The sequence below is a fragment of the Poecile atricapillus genome, chromosome 7 (genome assembly GCF_030490865.1).
Source record: "Poecile atricapillus isolate bPoeAtr1 chromosome 7, bPoeAtr1.hap1, whole genome shotgun sequence".
In the NCBI taxonomy this organism is placed as follows: domain Eukaryota; kingdom Metazoa; phylum Chordata; class Aves; order Passeriformes; family Paridae; genus Poecile; species Poecile atricapillus.
The window spans coordinates 22,305,161-22,317,908 of NC_081255.1; the positions used below are offsets into that span (position 1 = coordinate 22,305,161).

General features: G+C 39.1%; 1 protein-coding gene across 12 annotated transcripts in view; it reads left to right on the forward strand.

Moving 5' to 3' along the window:
- Nucleotides 1-143: 143 nt before the first annotated feature.
- FUBP1 (far upstream element binding protein 1) overlaps nucleotides 144-12,748 on the forward strand; it is a 35,088-nt gene continuing 22,483 nt past the window's right edge. For 7 of the 12 annotated variants that reach the window (XR_009277938.1, XR_009277937.1, XR_009277941.1 and 4 more), the window contains exons 1-17: nucleotides 145-374; nucleotides 1,349-1,439; nucleotides 3,332-3,370; nucleotides 3,712-3,751; nucleotides 4,528-4,577; nucleotides 4,671-4,742; nucleotides 5,031-5,088; nucleotides 5,556-5,718; nucleotides 5,798-5,896; nucleotides 5,980-6,081; nucleotides 6,771-6,873; nucleotides 6,958-7,058; nucleotides 7,650-7,791; nucleotides 8,573-8,733; nucleotides 9,500-9,654; nucleotides 9,738-9,817; nucleotides 12,564-12,692. Coding sequence is in view for 6 of the 12 variants with exons in the window: in XM_058842225.1 (XP_058698208.1) it covers nucleotides 261-374; nucleotides 1,349-1,439; nucleotides 3,332-3,370; nucleotides 3,712-3,751; nucleotides 4,528-4,577; nucleotides 4,671-4,742; nucleotides 5,031-5,088; nucleotides 5,556-5,718; nucleotides 5,798-5,896; nucleotides 5,980-6,081; nucleotides 6,771-6,873; nucleotides 6,958-7,058; nucleotides 7,650-7,791; nucleotides 8,573-8,733; nucleotides 9,500-9,654; nucleotides 9,738-9,817; nucleotides 12,564-12,692 (1,699 nt within the window). In the remaining 6 variants the exon portion in view is untranslated. Of the gene's footprint in view, nucleotides 375-1,348; nucleotides 1,440-3,331; nucleotides 3,371-3,711; nucleotides 3,752-4,527; nucleotides 4,578-4,670; nucleotides 4,743-5,030; nucleotides 5,089-5,555; nucleotides 5,719-5,797; nucleotides 5,897-5,979; nucleotides 6,082-6,770; nucleotides 6,874-6,957; nucleotides 7,059-7,649; nucleotides 7,792-8,572; nucleotides 8,734-9,499; nucleotides 9,655-9,737; nucleotides 9,818-12,563; nucleotides 12,693-12,748 lie in introns of all 12 variants that reach the window. The other 5 variants (XR_009277942.1, XM_058842228.1, XM_058842227.1 and 2 more) reach the window with 4 other exon arrangements.

Here is a 12,748-nt window from a genome sequence, read left to right on the forward strand (position 1 = left end):
ACATCGCGATCTCACCACCCCCCTGCAGGGCGGCCCCGGAGGCCCCGCGGGGCCGGCTGGGCGGGGCCGAGAGAAACGCCGCGAGGCTTCTCCGCCGTTCTCCAGCTCCCTCAATGAAATCCCGCTCGAGATCTCGCGAGGTTTCGGCGCGCTCCCCCCGAGCACGATGCCGCGCAGGAATGTGAAAGGCGCGCGCCCGCCGCCATTTTCTCTCTTTCTTGGCAGACGGCGGCAGCGGCCGGAGCGGCGCCGGGGCGGCCATGGCGGACTATTCCACGGTGCCCCCTCCTGCCGCGGGCGCGCCCGGGGGAGGTGGCGGTGGGGCTGGAGGAGTGAACGATGCCTTTAAAGACGCGCTGCAGAGAGCTAGGCAGGTGTGTGTCTGTGTGGCTCTATCGAATCAATGGGGTCCCCGGGCCTGGAGGCCGCGGTCTCGGAGCCGCGGGAACAGTGAGGGCGCTGCGCTCCCGGCAGTGGGGAGTGGGGGGCCCTCCGCCAGTGTGCGTGTATTGCGGGGAGCTTTGTCCCGTCCCCACGCCCCCTTTGCGCCACCTGCCCGCCCTGGGCCGCGAGGTGTTTGTGGCCTCGCTCCGCCGTCGGCCGCGAACGGGATCGGCCCGAGGGGATTCGGCGGTGAGAAGAGTGACACCGTGGGGTCTTTCCCGGACGGCGGGGAGGCGAAATCTCGGCGGGCGAGTAGCGGCGCGTTATCGGGCCCGGCCCGGCGGAGGGACAGCAGGGCGGCGGCTCCGCGGCGCGGGCCGTGTTGTGGCGCCTGCGGCGCCCGCAGCCTGCTCGGACCGGTTGGGCAGCGCCGCGGCCTGCGGAGCGAGGGCGGCCCTTGCGGAAGCTCTTTATCCCGCAGTTTTATTTGTAGCTGCTGCACCACGGGCGATGTTTTCATCGCTTCTCAGGCGAAACGTTCGCCTTGTCTGTTAATAAGCGGTCGCGGTTTTGGCAGTATTTGAAGGCCCAGTATAGGCGGGTTTTGAAATTGACCGCTGAGGCCCTTCCGTGAGATACCACATTGTTTAGCGAAGAGCGCGTAGAGAAAGAAAATCTCTGTTTAGGAAAAAGGTTTTAGTGTTTAAAGGCCAAGCTTTCGTTGTTTTGTTTTTTTTTTCAGTAGGCGAGGAATATTTAGGAGGCTCTACTGTTGAAGGATTAGCACAAGTCTCTACAACATTAAAGAAAACCTTTATGGGCAAAACTGGTTTTGTCCTTTTATTTAATTATTTGGGGTCGTTTTAATGCGTATTGTTTAAATCCCTGAAATCTTTTAGGTGTGGAATTAACATGGGCAGAATTGATTATTCTTTTTCTTGGCTCACAAATGCCTTTTGTTTAGATTGCAGCGAAAATTGGAGGAGATGCTGGCACAGCAATGAATTCAAACGACTACGGTTATGGAGGGCAGAAAAGACCTCTTGAGGATGGAGGTACGCACTCGTTCCTGCTGCATTTATTTTTGTGGAGTATGGCCACTGCGCCAGAAAGGTTGCAGGTGGTGTTTTTTGTTTGTGCATTCATTTTTTTTTCCCACAGCAGAGCATTAAAACATTTTGTTCCCCTCATAGATCACGACATATTTTTTCATTTTCAGTTTAGTGGGAAAGTTTTAAACTGTTGTGCTCTAACCTGAGGTGAATGCAAGCCTATTTTACAGTATTTTAAATGTGGTTTAAGTGCTGCAAATAGAAAAATGCATGCTGGGGAAAATTATAGAAATATTCAGGTTGCAAAATGCTTATGCAGGTGTCATTGAAGTCTTTTGTGGTTTCGTGGGATTGGTTACAACTCGTACATTACAATTAGAGTAGGAAGTGCTCCTGAAGCTGGATTGTTTCGGTAACTTTATTACTGCACTGTTTCTAATAAAAGTATTAATGTGTTTCATTGTAAAAGCATAGGAGTTTAAAAAAAAACCACAGGAAAGTAAATATTCTACATTGAGGACACCTTTTTGTCGTCTCATAGTTCAGCCTACAGCATGTGTGAACCCTGATAAGATCATACTTAAGTCTTTTGACTTGTTGCAGCTTTTTGGATTTGCCTTACACTGCAGTAAAGCTTTCTCCTGAAATGTGTGTGTGTTGTCTTCTTTCTCTTATGGAGTGCCTGCATTGAACTTAACAGGGTTTGATATGGTTAATATACACACAAAATCCTAGCTAAATTACAGGAAAAAATCTCTGAGCTTGCTGAAATGTTGTCATAGGTCTCACAAAAGAGAAATGCCTTTTTTTTCCTTTAAGAGGATTGAAACTCAGTCTACAAGATGTAACTAAGGCTTTATAGCAGGAATTCTTGTGTCCTACAATAAAGGTTTTTTTTTCTATTAAAGGTGAGGTTTTTAATATACAAAAATGAGCTAATGATGCTTCAGATGATATATGTAATGTATTCTTTTTATTTTATGTGTAGATGGCTCTTGGACAAGTCCGAGCAGTACAACACACTGGGAGGGAATGCCCTCTCCTTTTAAAGGCAGGAATTTTTATTTATTACCTGTGTTTAGTATGTAAACATGACATAAACTAGTGGATCTTTCTGGATTGACACAAATATTTCTTGGAATATGTGACTGAGTTTTTGCTGCACATAAATTATGGTGGTTCATATAGCCTTTATTTTGGGGTGGGAAGGAAGCATCTGAAGTATTACCTTTTCAGATATAGGTTCATGATACCTTTTATTTCTACTGTACAGAAAGGATTTGGACTGTAGTGATATAGTTGCTTTGAATCTGCTCTTTTTTTTCTTTTTTTTTTTTTGAAGTTTTATCTTATGAAATGCTTGATATTTGGATAGGGATTTCATATCAACATTCAGATTGAGATTGCATTGCCATATGATACTGTTGTATTTTCAGATGTTTGGTCTAGTTCGTGGTCATTGTCAGAATTAATTTTTTTAATTATTGTTGATTTTTGTATGGATTTGATTTTTTTTTTCTTTTTTACTATAGAAGCATCATTAGCTTGAGCAGCCAACAAAGCTCAACTTTGTTCCTTGTCTTAGTTGAGTTTCAGTGACTGGGTATCTGAGCTATCTACATACAGTGCGTTCTGAAAGCTGCCTTTTGTTAAACTGAATAGATACATGGAAAAATCTAACATCTTTTCAGCTGTACTAACCAAGTGCTGAGTGTTCGTGAGATTCTTTCTTTTATTCAGATGATCAACTCCCTGAAATTGGAGGAGAAAAAAGAAAGAAAGGAAAAAAAAAAAGGGGGCTAAAATACACTGGAAATTTACAATTCACACTAAAAAGGTTTAAACACTTCCTGAATTTCTTGGCAAAAAAAATTTAAAAAATCTTAATTTTGCAGATCAACCAGATGCTAAGAAAGTTGCTCCCCAGAATGACTGTAAGTAATTTTTATTTTGTTGCCAAAAAAACCTAAACAAGTGTAACATTGTCAGAACAACAGTTTGAAAGTGTTCTGGTAGGTGACACTTGAATAAGTAAGATACAAAAAATGGCTGGGGGTTCATGTCTTAGTTTGTTGAAGCAGTGGGAGTCTGCTTGGTAAAACTGACAGTGGTAGCAACAGTTGAGAGTCTTTATCTTTTTAAACCTTTTGATAACACTTCTTTAAAGTGAGCTTGGACCAAAATTTGATACAGTTGAGTTTTGTTATCAAAGGAGAAGCTTAGTTGTAAGCTATACTACTTGGTTGAATTTAATTTTAACAATGTTTGTTTATAGCTTTTGGAAATCAGCTACCACCGATGCATCAGCAGCAAAGGTAAGAGTTACACTAAATCTTGCGTAGAATTTTTATTGAAATAGTTTCAAGCAGATTTTCTGAAAAAGTGGTATCAACACATGAAGCATTTATTCTGTCTTTGTGTGATCTGTTGGAATTTAGCCTTCAGCAAGTCCCAAGTTATACACTTATCATCTACCTACGTTGCTCTCTCTTTTTCTCCGTAGTCTGGGCTGTGGATAGAGCTTTATAAAAAGAAAATATGTTGTCTGGTTTTTACTGCTTCAGCAGGTAGCATTGCTAGAAGCTGCAACCAAATACAAAGAAAAAAGGGGTGATGCCATCTTGTAAACAAAAAGCAAAGTTGAATGACCTAAAAACAAAATAATTCCGAGTATTACTCAACTACATTTGTTACAACTTCATCGTTCTCTTCACTCATTTCCTGCCTAAACAAACAGATCCAACTATTACTCTTACGCTTTGGACAGTTCTGACATACCAAAATTTCCAGCATGCTTTGATGGATATACAGATGAAACTTAGAATGCTATAGCAGCCTTTTCTGTACTGCACATCTGTTAATAAAGAGGGTGAAGGAAAACTTTCAACTGATTTGTATGACACTTGAACCTTTTGTGTCGTTTCTGTGTGTTGTCAGCTTATGTATAACACTGCTTGCATAATGACTTTTAAACTTAATGGGAGGCAAGTAAGCCAGGGTGATTGTGGGGCAGTAGCTTGCTTTAGTTAAATGGGAGGATATATGGTTTGCTCTCTGGATGGTCATGTCTTTTATTTAATTTTGGCTGTAGGTCTGTGATGACAGAGGAGTACAAAGTTCCAGATGGGATGGTTGGATTCAGTAAGTAGTATGAGTGTGCTCTTGTAGTATAGTAGGAGGATGTTAGCAGATGCTGTTAATACAAATAATCTTTCTGTATTTTCTTCCTCCAAGTAATTGGCAGAGGTGGAGAACAGATCTCACGCATACAGCAGGAGTCTGGCTGTAAAATACAGATTGCACCTGGTAACTATTTGTGGGGCGGTTTAACTTGTCTGTTAGGGGGGAATGGGGGGTGGTTGTTGGAAGTCTCGAAGATTATTCTTTGCTTCTCATTGCCTGAGCGTTCATTTAAGATATAGGTTCATTTTTTGTGCCAATCACAACTATGATGGGCTAAAGCTATGCAATTATTATATTGATTATTCTGTTTCATTGGATATGAAAATCCCGTAGTTTGTGTATTATGATTAATTTCATAATCTTTTTCTGACTTAACAGTACTGATAAGTTTTTTTTATTTTATGACTGCAGACAGTGGAGGCCTGCCAGAAAGATCATGTATGCTAACTGGAACACCAGAATCTGTTCAGTAAGTTTGTTTTAACTGATGTCAGGACTGTAGTCATGATTTTACTCTGATGGCAGCTGACCTGACAGGTGTGGTGAATATATACTTACTTTTGTCCACTGTTGCGCTAGTGGTTACAGATACAAATGTCCTTATTTTGCATGCTGAATCAAGCAGCAGCTTTAGTTCTTCGTTAGACTTTGATGAGTTTAACTATATTCAGGGACCTTGAGGAGGTAACTTCATTAAATATGTTTGGTAAAGAACCACCATTTGTATTCCAGTATTGGGGTGTTTTTATTATTTTTGCAGTTAGTTTCTCAGGTTACTTTTGCAGATTGATTGAGATTGCTTCTTATTTCTTAGTGATAGCAGCCATAATTCTTTTTCAGAAACCTTTCAAATTAAAAAAATTGCCAAGCAGCATAGTTGTGGGCAAGTGATACTTGTGGGAATAAGTATTTACAAATATGTATTTTCTTTCACAGGTCAGCAAAAAGATTACTTGATCAGATAGTTGAAAAGGGAAGACCTGCACCTGGATTTCATCATGGTGATGGACCTGGAAATGCAGTCCAAGAAATTATGATTCCAGCAAGTAAAGCAGGATTAGTTATTGGGAAAGGTGGAGAGACAATTAAACAATTACAGGTATATATGTATCTTCTTTTAAATATGATAGTACTGAATCTGGATTTGAGTGAGTATTGACCTCCTTCTTGTCAAATAGGAGCGGGCAGGTGTCAAAATGGTCATGATTCAAGATGGTCCGCAGAACACTGGTGCAGACAAGCCCCTTAGGATAACTGGAGACCCTTATAAAGTTCAGGTAAGGAGTGCATCACAATTCAGAGCATTTTCAAATCTGTTCTGATGTTGCGGTACCTAAACAAACTTTCGTTCTTCTTTTAGCAAGCCAAGGAAATGGTGCTGGAGTTAATTCGTGATCAAGGTGGCTTTAGAGAGGTGCGCAACGAATATGGGTCAAGAATAGGAGGAAATGAAGGGATAGACGTAAGCATGGTTGAAAAACTTGTTCACTGTATTTTGAGATGTTAATAAAATGTTAAGTTGGGTAATACCACTGACAGCTTTTAATCAGATTTCAAAAGTGATTGTGGCATGTAAGTATTATTTAATCATTGCTGAATTTATGACACTAAATGATGGACAGCATTCATTTTACATTGCCCACAGTTACGAACAATTTCAAGTATCTGGAGGTTTTTATCAAATAATTGAATTTTATGGCCAAGTATATAATGTTACAACATGATTGAAATTGGAGTTCAACCTTTACAGAACTTAAGTCCAGCTGTTACTGCAAGTCACAAGCCTAGTAACTGTTCATCAGGGGAGAGGCTTAAAGGCTTCATCTGCTAGAATCTGCACCTATGACACTCTAAATTCTTCTTTTCTTTTCTCTTTTTTTTTTTTTTAGTTCTAAGAAACATAAAATTCACTGTAATTGCAGCCACTATGAGAACTTCTAAAGCATAGGATCACTTTCTTTTTAGTGGTGTAGTCCAGTATGTGCTAGGCTTGTGACTTGATACTAAAAAATTCATCCTTGAAAAGGTCTGAAGTGGCATTGGTCTTGCCCTAGTTTACAATTCTAACTAATTCTAGCCCTTTGATTATGTGGATTTTTTAGGACTATCTGTGTCATCGACAACTTGTTTGGTTTTGTTGGGTTTTTTTAGGTTCCAATACCACGATTTGCTGTAGGTATTGTTATTGGAAGAAATGGAGAGATGATTAAAAAGATCCAGAACGATGCTGGTGTTAGGATCCAATTTAAGCCAGGTTTGTAACACGTTCATAAGTTTCTGTGACTTAAATGTAAATCTACTGAATTGCATATACTGGAATAGTTCGTTTTTATTCCAGATGATGGAACAACTCCAGATAGAATAGCCCAGATCACAGGGCCTCCTGACAGATGTCAGCATGCTGCAGAAATTATTACAGATCTCCTTCGCAGTGTTCAGGTTGGGTAACGTTGTTCAGTGTTAAAAATATCCTGCCCGCCTTTTGAAAAGCTCCAAAGTTTTCAAAAAGTGTGTGTGTAACAAAAGAAAATAATTGTGCCACTTGAATCTACTTCAAAGTTTGGTCTGGAATATGAATGTTTACTTTTACAGTTACAGTTTTGCAAGTGACCATACTGATTCAAAGTCATGGCATTTCTTGATGTGGCCGGTTTTAGAGCTGCTGCTTCTGTTTTGTGTTAATAGCTGATAATGCTCTTACTTTTGGTTGTAAATCAGTCTTTAAAAGCTTATTGTTCGATGAGCCCCACTACTGCATTTTTAGAAGGCAGACAAAAATCACATCTTTGTATGTGTGAAATTTTCTTCTTAATTCTATATACTTTCCTCCTTGATCTTTTCTATGCAGAATTGTACAGAACATTTCTTAGAATGTAATTTAGGTCTTCCATAAAAGGTATTGCTTTCACTAGCAAAATTGTCTGAGTAGTGAATCAGTTTTTTCTTAACAATGATGTCATGTGACCTATTTACATTATTAGTTTGTGGTAGTTTTATAGAACATACTTATTTGTTGTTACTTCTTTGTAGGCTGGTAACCCTGGTGGACCAGGACCTGGTGGTCGAGGAAGGGGTAGAGGCCAAGGCAACTGGAACATGGGGCCTCCTGGTGGATTACAGGAGTTCAATTTTATTGTCCCTACTGGCAAAACTGGATTAATCATTGGAAAAGGCAATGTATCTTATATATGTATATCTGTATGTTACTTCGAAAACAGTTCAGCTTTTCTGTTAGGACAAATGCCATGCTACAGAGATGTGTGATGAGCATGATGCTAATAATGCTGAGGTTGTATGTTCAGTCTCTGTATGGGCCTTTCCCTTAAAAGTTGGCCTCCATGATCCTTGTGGTCCCTTCCAACTCAGAATGTTTTTGTGATTCTGTGATTTTTTTTTAAATTTTTATTGCCTAATTTACCCTGTTTTGAAGACGACGTATCTACTAATGGTACATATTACTTTTGGATCCTGTGAGAGTAGGAGCCAGTTCAGGGAATTTAGCTTTCTGGCTTTGGTGCGCTGCCAGAAATTGTGGATTTAACTACCTTGTCAGCCTCTATGGGGCTTTTTTGTCATTTGGGCTTTCTTGCCCCTATATAGGGAGGTTGAGTTCGAAGTTTATATTTACTGATAAACATGTGTCTGTTGTTATTAATATCTACTATTAAATGTTAACGTAAGTGAAAAATACAAGATTGTAGGAATTCTTTGCTGCTGTTTCTGAGTAACATTTTTGTCGTCTTTAAAAAAAATCTATTTTACTAGTTTATTGCTATTAAACCTCTATACTACACTGAAGATATTTTATTTGAGGTGTTAGAATGCTCTTGAAAGGTTCGTAACAATAGGTGCCTTTTCATGTCTTTTCGGCTTCCATGCAGTCGACTTTCTCTGATGTGGATCAGTATTTTTTGCTATGATGCACGTCATAAAAACTCTATATTGCATTGTAGGTGGTGAAACTATTAAAAGTATAAGCCAACAGTCTGGTGCTAGAATAGAACTTCAGAGAAATCCTCCACCTAATGCGGATCCAAACATGAAGATGTTTACTATCCGTGGAACACCGCAGCAGATAGATTATGCACGACAACTTATAGAAGAAAAGATTGGAGTGAGTGGATACCTTCTTTTTTGTTTACTATTAGAACTAAACAGAGCTGAAAGCAATTCTCCTTTGTGGAGATTTCTCTTTCCTTTCACTTCCCAGATTAATTTAATCAGATAATAAATTGGTAGTAATAGTAATCTGGATTTAAAGTAATACAACAAAATCTTGAAGTGGAAACAGTTGATATCTTCAACATCATATGGTGTTTTCTTGAGAATGCCAATTTTGTGTATATGAAAAAATTGGTAAGTTCGGAGATGTCAGTGATACTAAATTGTGGGTTTTGTTTTTCAGTCTCGGTATGTTTGAGTAAAGTTGTAATCCAAGTTACACCTTCAATTTCCCTGTGCTTTTGTGTTGGCGTGTGTGCATGTAATCAAATTTACTAGAGGCCTTTTGAGCCTAATCTTACAAGCAGGCTTAGTCAGATTTAGATGTATTGATTTACTTTAAAACTAATAGTCTTGTTAGAGTTTGGGGACTTCAGTGCAACTTGTGGAAAAATCAGTGGGTTTTTTGTAAAATCTTTGTCTTCTTCACGAAGGAACTGAAATAAATGTAGTGTTTTAGGTGCTGTTACTGCTGCAGCTGCCTTTAATTAGCTCTAAGCCTAATCAGACTTTAAATAGCCTGCTTTCTGCAGCAAACTGTCTTTAAAGCCAGTCAAACCTTTTAGATGTTCTTTGAATGTTCAGATGAATGCTTTTAAAATGCTGAAAAGTGGAGAACTTCAGGGTGTATTTTCTTCTCTGTGCTACCCTTGTTACAGGGTCCAGTGAATCCATTGGGTCCACCTGTTCCCCATGGTCCTCATGGTGTTGTTCCTGGCCCCCATGGACCTCCTGGGCCACCGGGTCCTGGTGCTCCCATGGGACCGTATAATCCAGCTCCTTATAACCCAGGCCCTCCTGGTCCTGCACCTCAGTAAGTATTGCTTCAGCTGACTTCTGTATGGGGTGACCTTGGGACTGCCTTTCACTCTGTGTGTATGATCTGATCTTTTATAGTGGTCCTCCAGCTCCATATGCTCCACAGGGATGGGGAAATGCTTATCCACACTGGCAGCCACCAAACCCACCAGACCCAGGTAAGAAATGCACAGCTGTACCGTGGTGTTGGTATGTTTCAAGTACTTCCATTCTGTCCTTCCAAGTATGCATTGTACCGTTCACTTGTGTTATTCTCACAAAACTGAAAAGCTCCTGTTTTTCTGGCTTTTTTTCACTGATTGTCAGTTTACTTATGTTTTGCACTTTCCATGTGTGGCTTGTAAAATGTTGAATTTTAACTGTTACGGTTGGAGTATGCTTTTTTACAAATGTTACTGATACTGCATCACTATTTATGATACTTTTTGGTTCACTGATTTTGTGCAATTCCATTTTCTTAAAATTGATGTTTTTGCATAAAGTTCTTTAGTAAGGATGTCTTTTCTTTCTCTAATAGTAAATCACTTTGTATTTTATTTTGAAAAGTCTTTACTGATCTGTCTTTTTGCAGTTAATGCTATGATGTTTCTAGGCTTTGTTCTATTATAATTTTAAAAGTGTGATACACCAGTGTATTTTGTTGAGTCCATTTTGAGGGCTAAAATCTTGGTGAATTGCTGCTAATACAGTAAAACTAGTTAGGGTTGTATATTTTGAGCTTTTCCATGTAAGGGTTTTGTATTTTCTTCTGAAACCCATCATTGTAGAGTCTTTGTTTTATTTATCATTGTCGAGACAGGGAGTTCTTACTTAATTACAGCTTCCAAAGTTGTAGTGTCCTGCTTTTTGTTAAGTTTACATCCTTATTTGGACTGGAGGATATGGGGAAATGGAACATCAGCCACAGAAAGCATGGTAAGACTAGATGCTTGAGTCTGTTGTACCTCATTTGTTTGGGGTGCAGCTTCCTCAGAACTTGAGCCAAAAGATCCCAATTTATTTTTGTTATAAATGACAGGTATTTTCTGATAGCTGCTGTTCCTGCCACAGTTTCCATTAGTGGAGAAGGGGCCTCTATGTATGTCACATCATGTCTTTGCAAAGAGCCGTTGCTGGTTTTAGTTCCCAAACTTCTGCACAAGGTAGCTCTGCATGTAATCATGCTGGCATAATTTAGAAATAGAATGGGTCAAAGTGACTTAGTCTCAGCATAGCAGAAGTATTTAATGCAAAACCAGTGCTAAAATGTTACAGCCTTTTTCCCACCACCTTTTTCATTTTTATGGAGTTATTTATGTACATAAAGGCTGTATGAGAAAAAATGGTAAATACTCCCTTGATGGCATCTTGATGATTCTGTAACTGGTTTTTTGATAAATACTTCTCTTAAAAATCTAATGGAAGTTCTCATATGTGCAGTTGAGGTTGGTGTTTCTTTTGACCAGCATTTCTTTGGATGAATTTTCTACAGTTTTCACTTAGTTACTCATTCCAGTGTAACAAATGGGTTATTTTAGTACTTTTTTCAGAGGTGCTTTCTTCAGAATCATGGTTGCCCTTGTCATGTGAAAGTGGAGCTAGTTACTACAGTCAAATTTCTTTGGAAATTTAATGAAACCAGCTCTGTTCTTCTGCTCTAGAGAAGTAGCTAAGGAGAAGGAGGGGGGGGAACTGAGCAATGGCTTATTTGGTGTTTGCAGGTAACCTTAGAATATAGGATGTGTTAGTAAAAATCCACTATTTTTAATGGAAGCAAGTTAATTTAAAACAGAAAGTATTGTGTTAATATTTTTTTCTGTATGCATTTGAAGTGGTTACATCTGATTTTTGTCACAGGATTTTATTTAGCGTTAATTTGTTGTTCTGGGTTTCTTGAATGCCTTTTTCAGGGGATTTCTTCCACTGCTCACTGCCTTACCTGTTCTGTGTTTAGGGAGGATTGTATTTCCTTTCCTTTGTATAGTTACTCCAAAGTATCAATTGTTTCCATGTCCTTTTGTGAAATTTCCTCCTCACTTGGCTGCATTTCTTTGCAGATACTTTTATTCTTTAAGACTACAAATGCTGTTTGCAAATATATGCTGGTTGTGTAAAACATATTATGTTCTCTAATAGTAGATTTTCAGGTATTGTGGATTGCCAGTCTGGTAATATAATCAGTCTGTGATTCAGCAAGAATAAGCCATTTCCTAGAGGCTAAATGTGAGAAACAGAGAAATAAAACCCTAGGAAGCAGCATCATTGGCCTACCTAGATGTAGGTAAAAATAAGGAACCATGGAGATAGATGCAGAAGATGCACCTGTTTCTATTATTTTTTATACTAAAAAGCTGTAAGTAAACAGTGACGCTTAATAGCCATGTATGGGGATTCAGGTTCTTAAAATGCTGTATGTTTCTCTATTTTACTGTTACCTTAAAGTTTAACTGACAAGCATTGCAAATACCTAGTAAGTCTTGTATTCTTCTGTTTCAGAAATATGTATTTGGCATGCCTCCTCCACCGGTGCCAGTGTCATTAGCGTGAGGTTCTAACAAAAGTAAAACCACTGAAATTGTTTGGTGCTAGAATGATTCATTGCTGCTACCATTTATTAACATGACTGTTTAACTTGAAAAATCTGTTTCTGTTTATCACATGTAAGATTAATAAGTGGCATTGTTAGTAAAGGTTCTAAAATTATTTTATCTCACCAGCTCTATGAAAGTACACTTTGTACAGTACATTGGTCTGAAATCTGATCAAAAGTTTATGCTAGAAAAGTACTTAAAGGATGTACATGGATATTTTGTTTAGATGGATTTTTCCTTGGAAGAAAATAAGAATGCCTAGGACAGGATTAATTGAGGACAGCATTCTGTCCATAGTAGTACTATTATAAATGCTTACATTCTGTTTTCTTAGGTAAGCCAGGAACAGATCCCAATTCAGCAGCGTGGGCAGCTTATTATGCTCACTATTATCAGCAGCAAGCACAGCCACCACCTGCAGCCCCTCCTGGTGGACCAGCTACAACCCAAACTAATGGACAAGGTAGATACTGAGTGAAATGGACATATTTCTCATTGCAGGAGGTGTAAATACCCCAT